The sequence below is a fragment of the Convolutriloba macropyga genome, chromosome 7 (genome assembly GCF_964194025.1).
Source record: "Convolutriloba macropyga chromosome 7, txConMacr16.3, whole genome shotgun sequence".
NCBI lineage: Eukaryota > Metazoa > Xenacoelomorpha > Acoela > Convolutidae > Convolutriloba > Convolutriloba macropyga.
Window position 1 is genome coordinate 58,993,161 of NC_134474.1, and position 21,650 is coordinate 59,014,810.

The window sequence follows — 21,650 nt, forward strand, 5'->3', positions numbered from 1 at the left end:
TTTCTCTCTTCTCTCATTCTGCTAAAAGTGAATTTGAACATCAGTTGCTCAGCAAAGCAATTCAAAATGAAAAGAGTCAGTATAAAAAATTGAAGTCAGAAATAGAAACGGGATAAACCCATAAAGCCCAATTTTAGATGCCCGCTATTTGAACGTCGTTCCTATAAGAATTAGTTACCTATCTCTAATGCTTATTGTTATTGATAGTAGCCCCTGTAGCCTCTCTTTAAGAAACAGAAGTATGTTCAACTACGAAATGCCATCAAAATAAATCGGACTTAAAAAAATGTTTTTGTACAAAAATCTTTTTTTTTCAATATCTTCTGTTATTTCAATCCCAATCATGCTTATTGGAATCAACGGCGGCTATTTTCCGGCAATCTGCCGGGTATGTTTTAATTGGTTTTGCGAGCGATAGTGGGAAAACCCCTAAAGTTTGTTTGATTCTTCAAAGGAGCTGCACATCTTTTTGTTGAGAGATACTGAGTACCTTGTAATTATCGCAAGACAATTCGAATTTCTACATTTTTGGGGACCGTTTTCCATTTAGGGATTTTGTGTTTGCTTCGTCTTGGTGCAAATAGAGAATCCAGAGTTTTCAGAAAGCATTTTTTAGACCGTTTGTCACTGATGCTGGGTTTTTGTTAACACAGTGAAAACTATGATCTGGATTGAAATCATCGGTTAGATCTTTCCTTTTTCCACCGAGCATATTGATATTCTCAAAACAGGAGTAGGTTACTGTAGATTTTTAAGGGCAGGTAAAGTATCATAAGTTACAGAGTAGTGTCAACTGTCATCTCCGCAGAAAGAACTTGAATAATCTACGGTAGAACAATATACAATTTTAAGCATTATGAATTGATGTAAGGATTTGGGGACAGAATTGAGTTCCTCTCTATTTCTAAATAAAATAGCGCTCAGTTGACAAATGAGATTTTACCTGAAACGGATATGAAAGTTCCCTTGCTCTTTGAATTCAATTAGGTATTGAGTATTTTTGTTCTTCAGGCGGCGTTCGCGCAGTCGAAGTAGCTCTCGGCCGAAAAAGAGCAGCAGTCGACATTCGAAGTCTTCCCGCTCCAGCAGAAGGTCCAGATCACGCGACAGAGATCGACGAAGAAGGCACAAGAGGTATATAATCTGAAAATTGAACCGCTCTTCGGTTAAAAAAATGTGTTTGCTAATGCACAATTTAAATACGTACGTGCAGGTTTGAAATCTGATGACATCCGAAAACTTGCTTAGTATGTCTTTGGAGCAATGCCAAGCTTCTCTTCTATAGTCACCGAAATTCTATTAATGTCCGATATTCTGAGTGATTTAGTCAGAATCATGTAACCTATACACCTTTTTCAGCCGTAATTGTGAGTAATTGTGAATTGTTTCACGTTTTTCGCGCAAGGTTTCACGTTTTTTCGCCAATATCATATTGATAATTGATCTGATCTCCTATTGTAACAAAACTTGATTTTTCCAGCAAACTCTCTGAGAGAGAGATTTATTGACTAATTGATATACTTTCTACACATTGATTAGGGTGTTTGAATGCAAATAATTTCAGGTACGAAGCTGCAGTTCAGGTTTTTTATGCAATGATGGGTTTTACTATCAAAAATAAGATTAACTTCATTTCGCAGTTTGAGAATTGTTTAAACGCGACCTTTTGCAGCTGTTCAGTTTGTAGCTGCGTTAGTTTTTTCAGGTTCATTTTTTCATTAAATTGGTTTTCATAACATGTTTTTCTCAGTTCTGAAGCTAGGTCACCAAATAGTTTTTAGGGCAATATATGAAAGCTTAAAGTTTCGCAGAAGTAATCATACCTGACCGCACCTTCTAGCCCAAACAATCAAGTTAAATTTTAAATTGGGATCATTTCTTCCTGAACGCGAAGTTTTATAGGGCGCAACAACGAAGTTCAATGCACTGATTCAACATAATACACAATGCAGCTATTAATTTTCCATGCTGAGGACGGAAATGATCTTTTATCTGGCTTATTTATTGCAGGCGCACAGCGATAGCTGGGGCTATTATTGGCCTTCTCGTGGTTTTTTTTACAATTCAAAGAATTTGAATTGTATTGGGGCGCTGTCTTCTTTTTAAGATCTGTTCACACATTTTCATGATTTTTGAAGTCAAATTGGGGTAGTTATTTTGGTCACGCCGAAACAGGAAGTGGACCGAAAATCGAGCGGTTTTGTGGCGTGAATTTTTTTCGCTCTAATTTTAAAGTGGAGTGAGAAAACGGTGTTTGAACAAAAATTCGCTTTCTCGCTAGTGGTTTTTTGTTCACATTCGGAAATTTCATTTTAATGTTTACTGTGTTTTTTTCATTTTTTAATCGGATTTTTTTCTAAATGGTTTTCGTAATCCATTCATAGTTCATTCCAGGCCTAGTTTTTTGTTAGATTCAGATTGACATTTCTCGCTAGTGGTTTTTTGTTCTCGCTATCGGCATTTTGACATTGATTTTCTGTTTTTTATCTCTTTTTTTAAAAATGGTTTTCCCAATTCTTTCATAGTCCGTTCTAGGTCTAGTTTTTTGTTTAGTCAATGAAAATTTTTTGAATTGCACGTTAGGACTTGTCCTGCTGTTTTTTTTATTTCGTCGTCGCGATTTTTGTTACGACCATCTGACGTCACAACCACTTCAAAGCTGATTTTTGTTCATTCGTTCATGCAATTTTAACTAGAGTGCGTGCGTGACGTCATTTTTCGCTCTTATTGGAGCGATTTTTTTTGTTCATGCGCGTGATTAAATTCTTGGTCACACTTGACTTACCTCACTCTCAAAAACGACTTCTTCACTTTGAAGTTGACTTTTATTTACTTTAATTCAAAGAGATAAAGTCAATTGGGTGTGTGTCACTCTAAATAAAGGTTATTTGAGAGCAGCTAGTGGAGGCAGCAAAAACTTGTAAAGATTCTTAATCAAAATATAACATATCAGCCTTTAATGAAAAGGCGAATTTTTATACTGTTTTTTTGAGACTGCAGATCTACGAAGCTATTGCGCTATTTTCTGGCGATCTGCCAGCTATGTTTCTTGTGTTGTTCAGAAAACGACTTAAGTAATGAAAACTTTTCAAGAACGTATCCTTTATGGCAGTTTTCCATTGCCTAATTTAGAGCCAATTAGGTTTGCCTTTTATGATAACTGGATATCGCTTTCAGTTGAAAAATTTTCTTTAAAGAGATATTTTGACGCGAATGGCATCCGAGATTGTCCTCATCAGTCTCAACTGGAGAAACTGAAGAACAAAAGTTCTAGGGTATAAATATTTTTCATTATCAGATGAGTTTTAATAGCCGCCGTCATCTTATCTGCCGGTTGAACTCCAATTGTAATCAAAAGAACTTAGATTGTATTAGTGCGTTGTCTTTTGTTATAAGATGTGTTAGTACATTTTCGGTTACTTTCAGCTTTTTGACGCGTGATAAACATATAAATACCAGGGGGCATTAAGTTGCATTAGAGGCCTCAACTTCCTTTGGTGGCCTTTTTGAAGTGCGTACGTTGACGGGAAAGTTTTAATAATTGACTTTTATGAGCCCTAAATGGCGCAGTTTTTTATCCTTTGTTGTTTAATAACCGCCGTCAGTCTCTCAAAAGCTATTTTTCAGGCACTCTCCTGTATTCAATTTGTTTTTAACTTTCGACATACATAAGTTCTTACATAAGTTTCACGTTTGATTTCTGACTTATCTCAATCACTTTACCGTTTCAATTGAATGATATTTAGAATGAATTCAGCATTTTACATGATTTGTTTCGACTTCAAAAAGCGAAATAGAAAGAAACGGGATAAACCAATGAGGCCCAGGCACTAAGATTTATTAGCGACTAATAGCGACTAATATCGACTAATAGCGTATTGGCCTCCAGTTTAATGGCTGAATGACGAATTTAATGAAACTGCGTACTAAATTAGAAAATTTTGTTACACCTAGAGAAAAATTTAGGTTGTCTTCAATTTTTCGATTTACTTTTTGTAACTTTCAATCATAACATCCGTCAGCCAGGGTCAACGGCGCATATTTTCTGACAGTTTGCTGGCTATGTCTGTGGTTTTTAAAGGGTGTTTAAGTGACATTATGTTGTTGGTCGTGGACATCTCGCGCAAGCAATTTAAAACACGAAAAATTGATGTAGTTTTTGCGATTGTCGAAAAATTTTCTGTCATTGTTTTTGGTCTTGTCTTGATTAAACTTTTCAGAAAGTTGTGCTCGGTTTAAGGGTTACTTTATTGCAGCAAGAATTTTGTTTTGAGGGCGTTAGCTTCGAGAACTTGGCTACTTAGTTTTAGCTTTTTTGCTTTACTCAAATTTTTAACGTTTTTTTTTCTGTGATTGGTCCGAACACTTTTTTTGCTAGCCTGCAGGTTGCAGGTTTATAGATGTTGATTTTAAGAGTTTGGTTGGAATACATGTAGATCAAATAGTTGAGATTCTAGCGATAAATGATGGTTGAAAATTGCTGAGCAGAATTCTTTTACTGTTTTTTGAGTATATTGTTTCATATCGCTTTGGAATGGGCGAAAAAGAAATACTTTTAATACTTTTGTAATCGCCTCATGCATTTTTCAGCATCCCCATTTTGTAATGAATATCTTGATTTCGTCCAACAATATTAAATATCCATTGCAGTGGGTGTATAAAGTTGAGTTTATTTGGTATAACTATCTCGTTCTTAATCGAAATCAACTACCAATAATTTTGCAAACTTTATCGAATATGTGGGTAGTCTTACTGTTCTTTTTATTTGAAAACTGGTTAGTTAATTGATAAAAACTCGAGTTTGTTTATTTAGGTCACGCTCACGAAGCAGCAGTTCTGACTGAGGATGAGAGCGAAGAACAACCAACTTTTATCAGCTTTTGACACACACAAATAATATTCCAAATGTTCTCGTCTTTATGGACAGAAGGAAGACTCTGCCTGCCTGATGCCTGTTTTATAGTGGGAAATTTCATTTTACGTTTCTGTTGATTAAAATTGTGGCTAATTTATTATAAAGCTTTTGGTAACTTCTGTCGGAAATTTTTGTCTTTCTGTCTTGAAAAACTATGAACTCTATTCACTTATACTGAGTAGTGAAGTATTAATAACTGTCTAGTTTCTTTTGGTTTGAATTTAATTGTTATTCATTTAATATTTTTCCGACTTTATTATGTATCAAAGCTGCGCGATGTTAGTTAATGGAATCCTTTGCAGATTACGCGTGCGTAAAAAAATGCGTCTCAACTAATTGTGTAATCGTATTAATTGTGTAACTAATCGTATTAATAAATCTATCGATGTGGTATTAATCACATTGAATTTTATTGGTTTTGTTTAAAAGCCGAAGTAAAATATTTTATGTAAATGGTCGCGGAATCAGTATTTGGAGATTCTTTCGTCATGATGATCGACTATTTGTCGATTCAATCATTGCAATTATTCTCTAAGAGCCTCTTTTAACCAAAAATTAGTTGTAGTGAATAAATTAACGATGCATTCATGCAGTGTATGTTAGACCTGTGATCGTCAAATATAATGAGGTTCTTTTAAAAACAAGTCTGATTTTCTATCACTTATCAATACACAGTAAAAACGAAAACTTGACATCGACACTCATTCTTGAATTTGTCCTAGTTTGTTTTAGTTGGAAAAATGACCTCAAGTTCGCGCTGAGAATAATTAATGTGCGAGCTCCAAATAGTGTAACTGCGTTTTTCGGTAGCGTTTATGTCTTCAGTTCGTGTACTCATTTTTCCAGGTGTGCCTGGGAGTCTCTCATGACTGTTTTCGTAATGTAAATTTTGCTTTTTTGATTACGATCTTTCATAACAGAAAAAAAAAACTGATCAAAAAAATGTTCGAAAGTTTGATTAAATTAAATTTGTTAGTTACATATCTCTTTAAAGAATCTTAATTAATCGCAAAATTCTCATAGGATCGAATGATGTACAAATCAAACTGTCATTCGGGAATCATTCTGAACTTATCAGGTTTTCATTACTTATGAAGAATCCGGTTTTCATTATTACCAACAAATGTTACAGTATAATGCTGATGGCCAGCGTGATTTCTAAATGGTTTCAAGTCTCCCCGCTTATTGGGTTAGCCGACGACGTAATGAAACTGCTAATTAATAGCCGTCGTCAGCATCTGAACTGCTATTATTAAGGCGCTCTCCTTTTTACAGTTCAAAGAATTTGAATTGTATTGGGTCGCTGTCTTTTTTTGAAGATCTTCACACATTTTCACGATTTTTTTGAAGTCAAATTGGAGTAGTGATGATTTTGGTCACGTCGAAACAGGAAGTGGAGCGAAAAATTGAGTGATTTTGCGGCGTGGTTTTTTTCCGCTCTAATTTTAAAGCAGAATGAGAATATCGTGTTTGAACAAAAATTCGATTTTTCGCTAGTGATTTTTGTTGACATGCAGCGTTTTTACTTCGATTTTTACAGTTTTTTTGGATTTTTTTGATAGATTTTTTTTTCTAAATGTGTTTTCCAATCCATTCAAAATCCATTCTAAGTCTAGTTCTGTGTTTAGACAATGAAAATTGAATTGTTGGTCAGGACTAAACGACAATTGAGTTCGCAGCACAAATTAGATAAGCTGAAGAAAGAGGTGATGGATTTTGTTGAGCTCGATAAAGTGTCTTTTCTTCAGTCAACAAAAACATTCAGCACGAACGATGCTTTTAAAATGTTGAAAAGTCTAATTGGACGCAGCTCTTTTCCTAACGAAATGATTTATCAGGATCGGCTTGCTGGATCTGATATTGAAAAAGCGAATTTATTCAATCTTTTCTTCCATTCGGTGTATAAGAAATCCTCTCTCTCTGTAGCTCCCATCGATACCCCAAGTGCCAATACTCACCTCGGTGATTTAGTTTTTACCATCTCGGAGACCGTCAAACTACTTGAAACATTGCCTATGAGCTCAAATGCCGTAGCGGATGGAATTCCGCCCTTTGTACTGAAGTACTGCTCTGCTTCTCTTGGGCACTTAATTCACTCATTGTTTTTCCCGTATAATTCTTACCTGCAAATGGCCTCGGCTCTGGAAATGTGCATTTGTGACGCCGATTCATAAAAAAGAGTCCCGAAACAATATCGAAAACTACAGACCAATATCGTTGTTACCCCGATTATCCCTGGTGTTGGAAAAGCTTATTTTTGATTTTCTTTACTCGCAACTACGATACAAATTGAACAGTTGTCAACATGGATTCCGAAGAGGGCATTCAACAATAACTCAATTGATTATTTACTAGGACGAGCTGTATTCCAATTTTTACGATAACGTCGAGCAAGTCCTAATTTACCTGGACTTTGCTAAGGCTTTTGACACCGTTAACCATGCTATTTTGCTTGTCAAGTTAGCTTTATATGGCCTTTTTTAGAACTTATTTTTTCCTACTTAAGTGATAGATCGCAACGAGTAAGTGTCAATGGCACTTTATCAGATGAAATCATGGTTACTAGTGGAGTTCCTCAAGGCAGTGTGTTAGGACCGTTGCTGTTTCTTGTGTATATTGACGACATGCTGTCCGTACCGGAATTCTCAAGCTGTTTCTGCTTTGCAGATGACAAAAAGTTGGCATGTGCGGGAGAAGACATGTTTAACAAAGACCTCGATAAGCCATTTATTTGGGCTGTCGATAATGATCTGACTTTCAACGTTGACAAATGTGCGTATCTTCAAATATCTGAAAAGTGCGATAGTGGTTTAAGTATTGGGTCCAATTTGATACGAAAAGTTGACAAAACAAGTGACTTAGGCATAGAAATCTCAAGTAACTTAAAGTGGAGTATTCATGTTAGGACCAAGCTAGCGAAAGCTCAGAGAAGTTTTAATTATCTTGGACATAATGTGCCTTACAGCTTACCGAATAGCCTCAAGTATAATTTATATTCTGCCTGTGTTCTGTCAATTCTGCTTTATGGTTCTCAAGCGTGGTTTGCTGATATCAGCCATCTTAGATTATTAGAAAATTTTAATTGGAAGGGTATACGCTGGTGCTATGGAAGGAATGACTACAACACACTTCTTCGTGCGTCAAATAATATCCCCATATGCTATCAACTGATTGAACGCGATCTTCGCTTCTTTATTTCCATTGTTTTGGGCAATACATGCATAAAATTCGAGGACTTTTTCTCTATCAAGACATATTCTAAAATGCTTCGAACAAACTCTCATGATCATATTGTAGTGAGCCCCACGAAAAAGCAGCTGACAGCTAAATCATTTTTTAAGCGGGTACAAATTTATGTGAATGATTTCAGCGACACTGGTAACTTCAACATCCTGAGGCCACCAGCCAACTACAAAGTTTTACTGAAAACTTTTTTCTGCACACTGCGTGACTCAAAGTTTAATCCGGACGTGACCTGTAGTTTGTCCATTAAATGCCGTTGTGCGTTTTGCCGTTCTTAATTTTTGTAATTAATTTTTTTCCCTAGTTGTAATAGCTATAGATAAATTTTCTTGTTTGTACCATATGCAAAGATCTTTGATGTGTTGTATTAAAATCCATAAATTGGTCAATTGAAGTCTTTTATATCTAACGGAAAATTATATCAATTACTAGGTATGAAATTTTCTTTATTCAATTTCTCCAATTTGTTTATTTAGGTCACGCTCACGAAGCAGCAGTTCTGACTAAGGATGAGAGCGCAGAACTACCAACTTTTATCAGCTTTGGACAGACACAAATAATATTCCAAATTTTCTCGTCTTTATGGACAGAAGGAAGACTCTGCCTGCCTGATGCCTGTTTTATAGTGGGAAATTTCATTTTACGTTTCTGTTGATTAAAATTGTGGCTAATTGTCGATTCAATCATTGCAATTATTCTCTAAGAGCCTTTTTTAACCAGAAATTAGTTGTAGTGAATAAATTAAGGATGCATTCATGCAGTGTATGTTAGACCTGTGATCGTCAAATATAATGAGGTTCTTTTAAAAACAAGTCTGATTTTCTATCACTTATCAATACACAGTAAAAACGAAAACTTGACATCGACACTCATTCTTGAATTTGTCCTAGTTTGTTTTAGTTGGAAAATTGACCTCAAGTTCGCGCTGAGAATAATTAATGTGCGAGCTCCAAATAGTGTAACTGCGTTTTTCGGTAGCGTTTATGTCTTCAGTTCGTGTACTCATTTTTCCAGGTGTGCCTGGGAGTCTCTCATGACTGTTTTCGTAATGTAAATTTTGCACTTTTGATTACAATCTTTCTTAACAGAAAAAAACTGATCAAAAAAATGTTCGAAAAATTGATTAAATTAAATTTGTTAGTTACATATCTCTTTAAAGAATCTTAAATAATCGCAAAATTTCAAAGATTTTTTTGAAGTCAAATTGGAGTAGTGATGATTTTGGTCACGTCGAAACAGGAAGTGGAGCGAAAAAGTGAGTGATTTTGCGGCGTGGTTTTTTTCCGCTCTAATTTTAAAGTAGAATGAGAATATCGTGTTTGAACAAAAATTCGATTTTTCGCTAGTGATTTTTGTTCACATGCAGCGTTTTGACTTCGATTTTTACAGTTTTTTTGGATTTTTTTGATAGATTTTTTTTTCTAAATGTGTTTTCCAATCCATTCAAAATCCATTCTAAGTCTAGTTCTGTGTTTAGTCAATGAAAATTGAATTGTTGGTCAGGACTTGTCCTGTTACCTTTTTAATATCGCTTTACCTTTTGATCACCTTTTGCGTTTTACATAAGTCACGATTTCCACGCTTGATTTCTGACTTACATCACTCACTGTTTCAACTGAATGTGTTTTAAATGCTTTCAGGTATTGAATTACGCAATGTAGTGAATACGGTCAGAGCTAATGGAGCAAAATCGAAAACGGGAGAAAAATCAAACTGCGGTAATTTAAAATCAAAAAAAATCAAAATCCGATAGAGCCCGGTCATTAAGTCATATTGCATTAGGTTATTAAATTTCATTATAGCGATTGTTAGCTGACATTACTACTAGGCTTAATAGCTTTCAATAGCGGCTGTGTTTTCCGGCAATCCACCGTCTATGTTTGCTTGTTGTTTCCTCGTTGGGTGAGCTTCCGTCAACGGGATTAAGAATTTCAGAGACGTTCGGAATTATTTTGGTTGCAGTTCCTGGTATAGCGACTATGGAAATTAAAGAGACAACTTTTTTAAGGACAATTGACATATCCGCAGAAATAAATTTTCGATTGTCAGCAATACCGCCAATTTTCAAAGACTGATGAGACCGATTAACACTTCATTAGCAAGATGCACAAAACGACTGGCTTTTTCTGAACAACTGATTTCATATATTGCATTCTTCTGCTCGCTTCTATGCTGCTTCAGTAGAGTCACCAGCCTCCAAAGCCGCATTTCAAAATAGGTTGGTTGACTTTATGATGTCATGGGCGAATCAAGGCAGCTGGGCTGCCTGATATCCAAGGAGGAACATAAGTGTCTCCCGGCCGTGATTTGCTGCCGGGTATAAAATTATTCTTTTCAACTGCAAAGGCTAAATTTGCTAAAAATCAAACCGAAAATTCTATCAGGCCTGGAAATTTCATTGACATACCTATGACTCCAAATAGCGTGGTCCCTTGTAATGTCCAATGGCCCTGTTTTAGAATATCGTCTTTTCCTCGCTGTGTATCCATTCAGCTGCAACATTACCACCATACAAACAGCTGCAATTAATTTGTATTTTGCACCTCTTCAAAAATCTCCGTACTCGAAGGAACGCCGATAGAGGATATGGGCGGGGCTGACAACCGTGCTCGTGAATGACAACGCGTCAAAGATTAAAGTTTCGCCTTTTCTCTCAAAGGTTCGTATTTTGAGGTTCCTTCGATTTTTTTCTATTCTTTTTGAATCTTCATTTGGGCAGATGCCGGCATGTTTAATGAGCAGGGCTATTTTAGTTTAATTAGAGTTTGTTATATCTTGCACTGTGACTGGTTAAACATGGCACGAACTCGTAAATTGAAATTATAGAGGCAACAAAAGGCGATTAGTTTTGGTCCTGAGACCATTGAACACCCAAAAGGGACAAATTTGTAGGCCTGTTGAACTGAAAAAAGCCGTGTTCACAAAAAAAGCTGGCCAAAATGTTTCAGATTGCTTCTTGCTGCTTAAAATCAAATTTGCTTTGTATTCAGTGGGGTTAATTTGAATTTATTCAATATATTCCGAGCAACCTGTTGCGGTGCTGCAAAGAAGCGATTAGACAGGTTTTTGGTGCCCCTAGATGATGTCTGACGTAGAATGCCGAAGGAGCATAATGGATCGTTAAGTTTTTTATCCAAGATATCAGTAATTTTGTCTATCATTTTCATGGCGCGTTATACTTGTTATCAGCTCCCAATGGCTGCTCCTAGCACCTCTATAGCCGCGGCGGAATTTTGTTTCATTTTTTTGTTAACATTGCTTAACTTAACTGGTGACCAGAGTTAAAATTTGCTGGATCCGAGAAAAATTTCATGTTCTGGTGCATAGGTGCATTCAATGTTTCACCAAATCCGCTCGTCACATTCGACTTGGAGCGCGTCAATCAAATTTTATATTTGACGAGAGTGGTCTGTGATGTCAGCGCTGAAACTGGGTGAACGCAGCGGTTCATGGTAACAGTTCATCAACCGCTTTCGCAAGGTGACTGTATCTTACGGATTTACGGATTTGAAAGCCTTCTATATCAATCAATTTGCATCCTGTCTGTTTTATCCAATGATTTAGTGATTTCATGCTAAGTGCTGTTACTCCATCATCGCGCTTTATCTTGCTAAAGAGAGCTACTGCATCGATGCTAGATTCCACTATCCAATTGTTTGCATTAAGCTTCGTTAAAATTTTTCGAACTGCAACAATGGGATGGATGCCACATTTTGCCTTCAACAGGGCTGTTACTGAAGCACTGAAGAACTCGTGTGAAACAATTTAAGGGAAATTTTCTCTGCAGCCTGTTTTCAGAAACTTAGTAAGTGCTTTCATTGCAGCTTTGGCTGCTTGATTGCACTGCACTGTACTGGTTGCTCTTTACTTCTTGTAACCCTTGGAAGGTTTTTGATGAGACTACTGCTGTATACATGCAGACTCTTGTTTCAAACTGGTTAGCCTCGGAAGGATTATTTCAGTGTCTTTGAGTGCTTTCCTGTGGCTTTATTTAAAAGTTTTCAAAATTGCTTCCACTACTGCTGCAAGGCTATCGGGTTCCTAAAGGGTTCCTGTATGACCTCATGGCCGTCGAAAAAAAAACTTTTGTCCCGCTGTGCTATATGGTTCTTAACTTTTGTTTTGAACTATTTCAATGACGCAGTTTCTTTGTCAACGCAGCTCTTTGTCTCCATGGAGAAAACATTTTTCTCTACCTGATTGTTTTGATAATTATTGGGTCTTTGTTGCCTTCGACCTCTGTTGCTGGTTCTGTGAATACTTTTTTTCATATGCCAAATGTTAGTGATATAATTTGTTCCGTCTGCATCGTCAATTTTGCTTGATAAATTGGGCTTGATAAATTGGACTTGAGAAAAGTTGTAGGTTTGTGCACGAATTTATGGAAGCACCAGTATGCCCACAGCATCGGTTCAAGCGTGGTTTTTAGACCGCAACAGGCATCTAATTTTTGTTTCTACCCCACTATTCAATACAAGCAAATAACAATACAAGCATATAGTAAAGTTTCTCTACTTTGAGTGTTAAGATTTCCTGCTTCATGGGCCATATTTGATTAGAAAGATATTTTCTTAAGTTTAATCCTTTTTGACTTTTTAAAGCCTTTTTTCCTCCAACTTTTGAATTACCTCGTCTCAATTTTAAAAAGTTTCTTGCAGAAGGGGCCTTTACATTGATTTGTTCTATTTTTGAGTACCTGTGTAGACTGCCACAGACGTTTTTGCCAAAACTAAAAAGCTGGATTCTCTAGTTTCGAATGAAATGATTTTGCAAGGTTTCACGAGCTTGTTCAAAAGAACGTTTGTGTAAAATTTTAACGAAAAGAGCGAATTTTCTTAAAATTTTGGTGATTACTTTTTGGTACACCTAGAAAAACCTTAAATTGAATATTTGAAATATCAATTTCTGCATTCTTGTGATTTCTGTAAATTTTCACTAAATATGTGAACACCTAGATTCGTAAGAAAGCTATCTCTTAGAGGCAAAATATGAAAATCCAAAAAAGTCTTGCTTAAGTGTTGTACTCTTAGCGAGCTTTCGGAAGGTACTTCTCATATATTTCTGTGTTCACTGTTTTGGGATTCAAAAGTGACAGAACAAAAAAAACATTGCTAGCATAGAATTCCATCCCTCTTTACTCGTGAATGGAACAATAACGCTGGTGCTTCGTTGGTTCCTTGAGCTTGCCGCTTTATTGTATAACGGTGTCTGAATCTTAACGGTAGTAGGTGAAAATACCATCTTATAGTTACTATTCAAATCATGGACATAAATCAGCGATTATCCTAGCTCTTGGGTAATCGCACTAGGGGAATTTTTAGCGCTAGGGTAATCAACGACTACCTTAATGCTAGAAATTTGAGCTGAACAGGCTCAGAGCTGAATGAGAAAAAACAGAATCAGGACCGAAAGCTCAAAGTTGATAGACCAAACGAACTGATCTGTTCAAATTAAAGTACAACAGATGTGAGCCACACTTTAATTCATTATTACATCTCGCGCGGATTCGGTGACATAGGAATCTAGAATGACTCTTTTGGAAATCCAATTGTCAATATATCGTCTGCATGAATTCAAATAGGCTGACTTAAGTTAAAATGGTGCCTGTGTAGTAAGTTGATTGAATGATTGGGTCTACTATTGCTAATCGGCTCTTATGTGCAGAGTTACCGATCCAAACAAATCTCTTTAAATGACTCCTTTCGAAGCATCATATTTGCTACTTTATTGACAGCACACGGACGACACTACGTGTAATTACGTTCTGTTTAAATGTGGGAGTTAGATCAGCTCTAATGAGCTGAAGAATGACAACCGTAAGTACCGTAACACATCATTGAATAAGTTGGAAGATATATAACCTACATATAGATTTTGTGGGCTACAGGGAAGCGGCTCAATTTCAACTATTTTTCAGATAAAGAATGAAGGGTAATAAAGTGTGAATCTGGCAAGACAGAAAGAGGGGAAAGAATGAGTAATTTGGTAAGCTTCCCTTTGGTGATAGGTAGTCTATGATAAAGCTTCACTTCAGTTTTAGCTTCCTATTTTGATTTTAAAATGATTCTATGCTGTATCTACAAAACTGAGCCCATAAATGGTTGAAATTAAGCTGATTACTGAAAATGCTCCAAATATCTCTATCCAGAATAATTACAGGACATTGTCCTAAATAAGCAGGCAAAAAGAAGTTAGCCCAGGTAATTTCAGGAAGTTAATTTGAATGGACTGAAAAGTATCGACATAGAATGTCATGTTTGGCTGCAGAGTACATTAGTGAAAATAACTGTGTTGTGTACTTGTTCTTTTTCACAGAACTGCATTAGTAACATCATTGAGCTGATTTTTGGAAATTAATTAAAAAACAACAGCAGAAGTCATGAAATACAATCGATACATTTGAATGGAAAATTTGAATTTTTTATGGATTGATCAGCAGAGCAATTGAAAACTGCGCGCCAATGAAACAAAAGAATTGGTCAAAGAAAAATAATGAGTTATAAATACCTTGGTGTTAAGGTATTGAATATCAGTGTTTCCTATCAAAAACGCAAAAAAAGATAATAAGCATCTTAGTAACTAATAAACACCTCGTGTGACATCTACGAGAAAAGCAGAGGCAGGCGAAACAACATAAACTATCGATAAACTTCAGTTAGCTCAAAATATTTTGCCAAATAGCTCAAATAGATTATCGATTTTTGTCTTCTAAATAAAATCGTAGTGCTGAAAAAATGTTGATATCTTCACTCAGAAATGGTTAGAAAAATTTTTGTCCTCAAAATTATCAAAACAACTCACCTGCAAACTTGGAGGAACCTGGAAATTGCACTTAAAATAGACGAACATGGCAAAAAATTAAAAAGGCAAAAATTACTTAGAAAATTGATAAATTCTTGAAACTATTCTCTTCAAAATCGTTTTCTATTTTAAAAAAATTCTGCAAACTGGCAAAAACTACTGAAATATTTGCGAAATTCGCTTCTGTTTTTGTGTTTAAATTGTAGTGAATTTAGCAAAAATTGTAGTGGTTTTTTGTGTATAAAATGTAGTAAATTGTTACAAAATTTAGTGAGCGTCGCAAATATTTCGTTAGTTTTAACCAGGTTTCGGGATTTTTTTCCAATGAGGTTCCAAATTCCACGGAAAAGACGCTTGTGAACAGATTATCAAGAATTTATTAATTTTCTAAGTAATTTATAGCCATTTTTAATGTTTTCCTTTTTCGCCAATTACTATCGTTACCAATTGATAAACCTCGAAAAAACAGTTATGAAGACATTATTGTCACTATAAAATGTGACCAAGTCCAAATGAAGAAAAACCTCAGAAAACTGAGAAGTTACATGAAACATTGGACAACATTGAGGCAGAAAGTGACCTTTGACCTTGATTTTTAAATTTTCGTTTTCACTTTTCATTCTGAGCACATTTGGCAATTGAATGATTAATGAAGCCAGATTAAGGACACTAATGCTGCTTAATTCCAATGCTCTTTACATTTTTATTACCCTCTTAAACGCTCAAAGTCAGCGAAAAATGTTGCGTCTGGCAAAAAATGACAGAGCATCATGATAGAATTTTCATTTGGAAAGTTTTACTAAGAGGGTCGAACGTCCAAAACTTTGCTTATGAAGGTCGAACATCTTGAGCGTCTGACAAAGAACATTATGATAGAATTTGCGATTGGAAAGTTTTATTTTAAGGATCGAACGTCCAAACCTATGCTTATGTATGTCGAACCTCTTGAGAGCGTTTGATAATGATTTTAAAGCGCAAAATTAGCTATTTGGTTCTGCTGTTCAGTGACGTCTATCGCTCATCAGTTGATTTTGTTTATGAAAATTTTTTTGCTGGACCGATTTGAGTTTCCGAGCGATTTTTGCGTACTTGACTTTTTCGTTTTGCGTGATCTAAATTTGTCTTTAATTCACAAGTGTCAGTAGCTGATATCAAGTGGCTGCAACTCACTAGTAAAAGTCAGAAAAGTCAGTAAAAGTCACTAGAAAAAAGTGCGTCGAAGTAGGTGTAATTTTTTAATAGCCGCCATCAGCCTTTCAACGGCTATTATTTAGGTGCTCTCCTTTTTTTAATTCGCTTTACCTTTTGATCACGTTTTTTGTTTTAAATAAGTCATGATTTTCAACTTTGACTTCTGACTTACTTCACTCACTGTTTCAACTGAATGGATTTTAAAATCTTTCACCATTCAATTACGCAATGTGGTGAATACTGTCAAAGCCAAAAGATCAAAATCAAAAAGAATTGTGATAAACCAATAAAGCCCGGTCGTTGAGTCATTGAGAATTAGCGTATCAAAGTTCATTAGAGTGTTTGCTAGCTGACATTGGTATTAAGTTTATGAGCTTTCAGTTTAGAAGCTGAGTTAAGTATAGTTTTAGAATCCAAATGAAACTGCACGCCAAATTAGAACACTTTTCGACACTGAAAAAAATTGGTCAATTTATCTCTTCTTTTTTTCTTTTTCTGTTTCAATTCCGATGAGCATCAAGCGCATCAACGGCGGCTATTTTCCGGCAATCTGCCGGCGATGTTTTCACTTCAATTTTTAGTGTGTGTAGCGGTATATAATAACCTCTAGTGACGTCATTTGAAGCCCCTTAGTGAATTTAGTTAGCCGGTCACCCCGATGAAGCATGCTGTAAAAGATCTTTTCCGACGTTAGTCCGTTATATTTCGGTTCAGCAAAACAAAACAAAATTTCCCAACAAATATGTAGAGAATTTACAAAAACACTGGGAGAGTAAACTATATGTGAGAAAAATTGAGCAATCTGATTGAGAGGCAAGAAAAGTGAGAATTTCGAAAGCTTTGAACTTCATTTTGTAATATCGAAAAATTGAAAATGTCTTTAACAATTGATGATTCAGTTTTCAAGGGTTTTTCATTGATACCACTTTTGTATCACTTTGTAAAAGATATTGATCCGAAGACCAAATTTGACTCAACAAAAAAGCCAGAATGGCATAAAGCTTCCAACTTTCTTTTTGAATATTTTTGTCTCACTATATCTACTGTCCTGTGGTTTACAATTGGCTTTAAAGTGTGTATACATTTTGATTAAAACCGTCTGGTATAATTTTTACCTTGTATCCCAATTGAGAGATGCATTACGAGATCCGTCATCAACCAGTGAGTTCAAGGAAGAAACGGCTGATAATGAACTATCTTGCCTGTTTTTTGTGAGCCGCACGCAGATCAATTTTAGGCATGAAAAAGATTGTGAGGCATTTTAGGCGCTGTGAATGAAATCACGTGTGATGAGGGTTCTCCATAGCACCAACTTAGTTGAAACAGCCAAATTCAAAAATGCTTTTACTGTTCGATTCCTAAATGACTATTTTGCATTATTGCACAAACCCCTCTCAATTTAGTGGTGCTTATTTCTGCACCCCAAACGAACCTCTATACGATTTATGCCTGCAAAGCGTGCTGCGGGAGCAATTCTGATAATATTGATTCAACGAGTTTGTTATAGAACTTTGCGTTCGACATCAAAATTGGACATACGGCCTACCGACTGCCGAGAGATATCAATGGGCTGACACACGAGTGGGAAGTGTATGTGAAGGCAGCTGACGAGGCAATAGAGTTGCACAAAGTGGTTGATAGGGTTGTCTTTTGGCTACACCCCACTTTCACAGACCCTACGAGAAGTGAGCATGTTGACGAAACTGTTTTAAACTACAACGCATATAAGAATAAGCTGGTTAAAGCGCCGACTGCGTTCCAATCATTGTCTTACATTTTTCGTAACGTTTATATTTTTCGTTAAGCGGAAAGCAAAATTTGGATATTTCGTCTCTTTATAGCTTATCCCAGCTTAGTTTGGGTTTACAATAACCAAAGCCGCTTTCTTGGTATCTTGGTTAAGAATGTATGGAAGTAAAGCAAAGTGCACATTTTACTTGAAATATCTCAAATGGAATGAATCTTTTTATGATGAACTTAAGTTGAAAAGGCATTGAATTTAATGTTTTTAGGAAAAAGAATTGAAATGGAAACCAAGCAGAATGGAGGTTAAGATTTTTCGATTCGGCAGAAAATTTTGCCGATAAATAGTTTTTGTGAAAAGAATTTAAAAAACAATTCTTCAGAAATTTACTCGTTACTATATGATAAAGATGCGCTTATTTTTGTTATGAACATTTTGCGAACATTTGTTATCAATATGGTCTCTTGGATGCAAAGAAGAAGAATGTAGTTACCAGTTTGATGACAAATTTACGTATGGATTTTTTTTAACTCAATCAGCGGAAGCAGATCAAGCGGAAGATCAACACGATCAAACAAGATCTGCTTCTCAGATTGCCCAAAAGTTAACAGCAGCTAACTCTCAGCTAAAAGTGAGTAAATAGCCACAACAGCAACAACTGAGTTCAGATAATTTTCAAAGGTTAGGTTTGACTCCATTTGCAATCTTAAATAACGACAAACATGAGCTGCTTTAATAACTTCTTTCTATAGAGAACTCTGGATCTGAGTAGTATGATTTGTAAAGAATATTAAAGGCTTTATCGGCATTTAATGTTAGTTGATTCTCCATCAGGTATTTGTCTGTTTCTTCCAATATTTTTTGAAAATTTTTAATAGAATTTTTACATTTTGTTTTCAAATTTGCAAATAATACTTGTGTCATTCGCAAATTGAACAATGTGATTTTTACCGTCCAGTGTTTCAGAAAAATTGTTGATGTGTAATAGAAAAACAAGAGAATCTAGCACTGTTCTTTGTTGAACACCATGGTTAACAGTTATTTTCTCTCATAAGTCATTACTCAATTGTACACATTGTGTTCAATTTGTGAGAAACGAATGCAGACGGAAAATTATATTGAAAATTTCAGCTTCCGAAAAAGATTTTGTAATATTGATTTCAAAGCTTTTGCAAGATCCAAGAATGCAGCACCTGTGTCGTAGTTATCTTCCATGTTTCCTATTACCTTTTCAATAAAGTAAAGTACGGCATCAGTTGAGGAACTTTTAGATTGGAAGCCGAATTGCTTTGTTCAGAAGATCATATTTTTCATGATAATTTCTAACCTGATTGAGTAAACGTTTTTTCAAAGCTGTAATTAAAACAGAAAGAGCTCTATATTGTGAATTGGTTTGATGTGTGCATCCTTTAGAATTGTTGGGAAAGTTTTCTCTTGAATACAATCGTTAAACGTAATCTGAAGATGCTCTCTAATATTGTATTTTCCAAATTTCAATGCATTGATGCATCCCGGACCTAGTCCTTTGTTGTTGTTTAGGTTCAATAACTTTATAGAACTTCCCTTAAATTAAAAGGTCTGAAGTTGAACTGTCAAAATCTTTTTTTATCAACTTTCATTGGAACATTTTGCCCTCTATGGATGCCTATTTCGCTGAAAACTTATAAGCGTTACAGATCGAATTTTTGTATTTAATTTTCTAACAGTTTTCATCAGATTCAGTAATGTTTCGACTGGTAATTCCCATTTTTTTCTTAATGAATTTCTATTTCGGTTTTGATGATTAAGGTTATTGATATTCCTATTTTCCAGCCTGACATCCAAATTTGCGATCTTATACTATGAAGTAATTATTGTCGCAGTTTCAAGGCCAAGAAGGTTTTCTAGAAAAAAGTGTATTTTGAGTAATCTTTTCTTCTTATACAGTGTTCTTGTTTGTCGGCCTAAAAAAGATGTACTTTTGTCATTCGAATTTGACCGAGCATTTTGTACGCGCGAAGTTGGTAAAAAGCTATTGGTGCTGATCGAACAGATCCATTGCTTAAAATAGCCTGGCATTTTTTCAAATGTGTTTCAAAATAGTTACCCTTCAATTTTCAAGTATTTCGATCCGGCCTTTTGCCTCTCAGTTTTCGGCATGAGTTCTTTGTTACTTAATTCTTAAATGTTTTTCTTTTTAAGATTTGTTGAATTTCTCGCCTTACATAATTTCCAACGCATTTCCTTCATCCATTACTCTCAAACAAATTATAGCATTTATATTGAACATTGTCGCTTGCGCTATTTTTCATTCTACCACCTTTTGGTCCTATCGTTTTGATCTCGTGATCACACGCATTTTTGTCCTAAAAAACAGGACTAAAGTTGAACCGAATGCATTAATTTCTGATAGAGCCTGATGGCTCACTATTCTTTAAATATGCGATTCACCAAAACTGTTTTAAAAATCATGGTTTGAAGAGTTTTTCATAGAGTTTGACCCTCTACCACATAAACCCCCCGCATTGCTAAATTTCAAATGTTTAACAATAACAACTTCAAGGTGCTGGACATTGGGTTTTTGTTCAATGGTCTCCTGATTAATTTTAATTGGCTGAACAGTAGCTTCATGATGTTTTTCCTTTTCTAAAAATAATTTCCTCTGTTTTATTGGGTTATAGTCAGGGTTTTGTTTCACAACTATTCAACAACGTTATTTACGCCGTTTTTATATTGGTTGATTTGGGTTTTGCAGAAGAACTGTGTCATCGGCATATTGTATCAAATCACGTCTAGCGGGAAATTGAGCAATTGTTTCGACATATAATGTAAAAATTTAATTAGCGGCCCCGGAATTGAGCCATGTGGCACACCAAACTGAATATGTTTCCGTGACGAAAGTTGATTACTTTACGCTTTGACTACTGTTTGATCATCAGGAAGACTTAAATTCTTGAATTATCCCTCTGAGTCTCATTTCAGGAAGGAATTCATGCAGATGTTTGATTTACTATAGCAAAAGCTTTCCATAAATCCAAGAATGTTGCTCCTTTTGCTGAGTTTTTGGTTTTTCATAATTTCAGTTTAGCTATAAATGTGGATTTTTTTCTGAAACCCTGCTCCTTTGAGAGATTTTTTTTAAAAACAGAATGTTTTATCTAGACAACTGCTTATTAGATCAACTTTTTTGTTTTGCTGTTCGTAGGAAGGACAGAATCGGCCTATGATTGTTCGGATTAACAAAATTATACAATTTGTGGATTGGAAGAACTATGGCTTTTTGCAAACGTTTTGTGAACTCGTGCCTCTTGGTGCAGTTGTTGAAAAGTACTGTGAGTACAGGAAAGAGCAACATTTCTGATTTCTTGGAAGTAAAATTTTAAACAAAGGAATTGGCTTTGTGACTTGTTCTGCGTTTTCTGGATAGTTTTTGACACAATTGTTGTTTCACAAAACTCAATATAATTGGATTTTGATTTCTGTTGGGTTATTGTTTGGCTTTTGCTTTTGCAAATAGATGCGAAATTAGATCCAACTGAAACGAATCAATTGAATAGTTCATGAGTGGTCTTGTCAATGCCTCGGAATTGAATAGTTCATGAGTGGTCTTGTCAATGCCTCGGTTTCCTTCAACGTCATGCTCTGCCTTAAAGAAGCTTAGTGTTTTTCTCTGCGTTTGAGTTTCTCTGCGTAATTTGATGACAAATTACCCTTATTCTTTTGCACTTTTTTCTAACCTGTTAATTATTTGTTTGCACTGCAAATTTAGTTTTTTGT

General features: G+C 35.5%; 1 protein-coding gene across 1 annotated transcript in view; it reads left to right on the forward strand.

Moving 5' to 3' along the window:
• The first annotated feature begins 14,073 nt into the window (after positions 1-14,073).
• LOC142343087 (uncharacterized) overlaps positions 14,074-21,650 on the forward strand; it is a 183,819-nt gene continuing 176,242 nt past the window's right edge. Inside the window, exons 1-2 of the mRNA XM_075394773.1 lie at positions 14,074-14,143; positions 17,658-17,835. Coding sequence (XP_075250888.1) covers positions 14,132-14,143; positions 17,658-17,835 — 190 coding nt within the window. The 5' untranslated portion in view covers positions 14,074-14,131. The remainder of the gene's footprint in view (positions 14,144-17,657; positions 17,836-21,650) is intronic.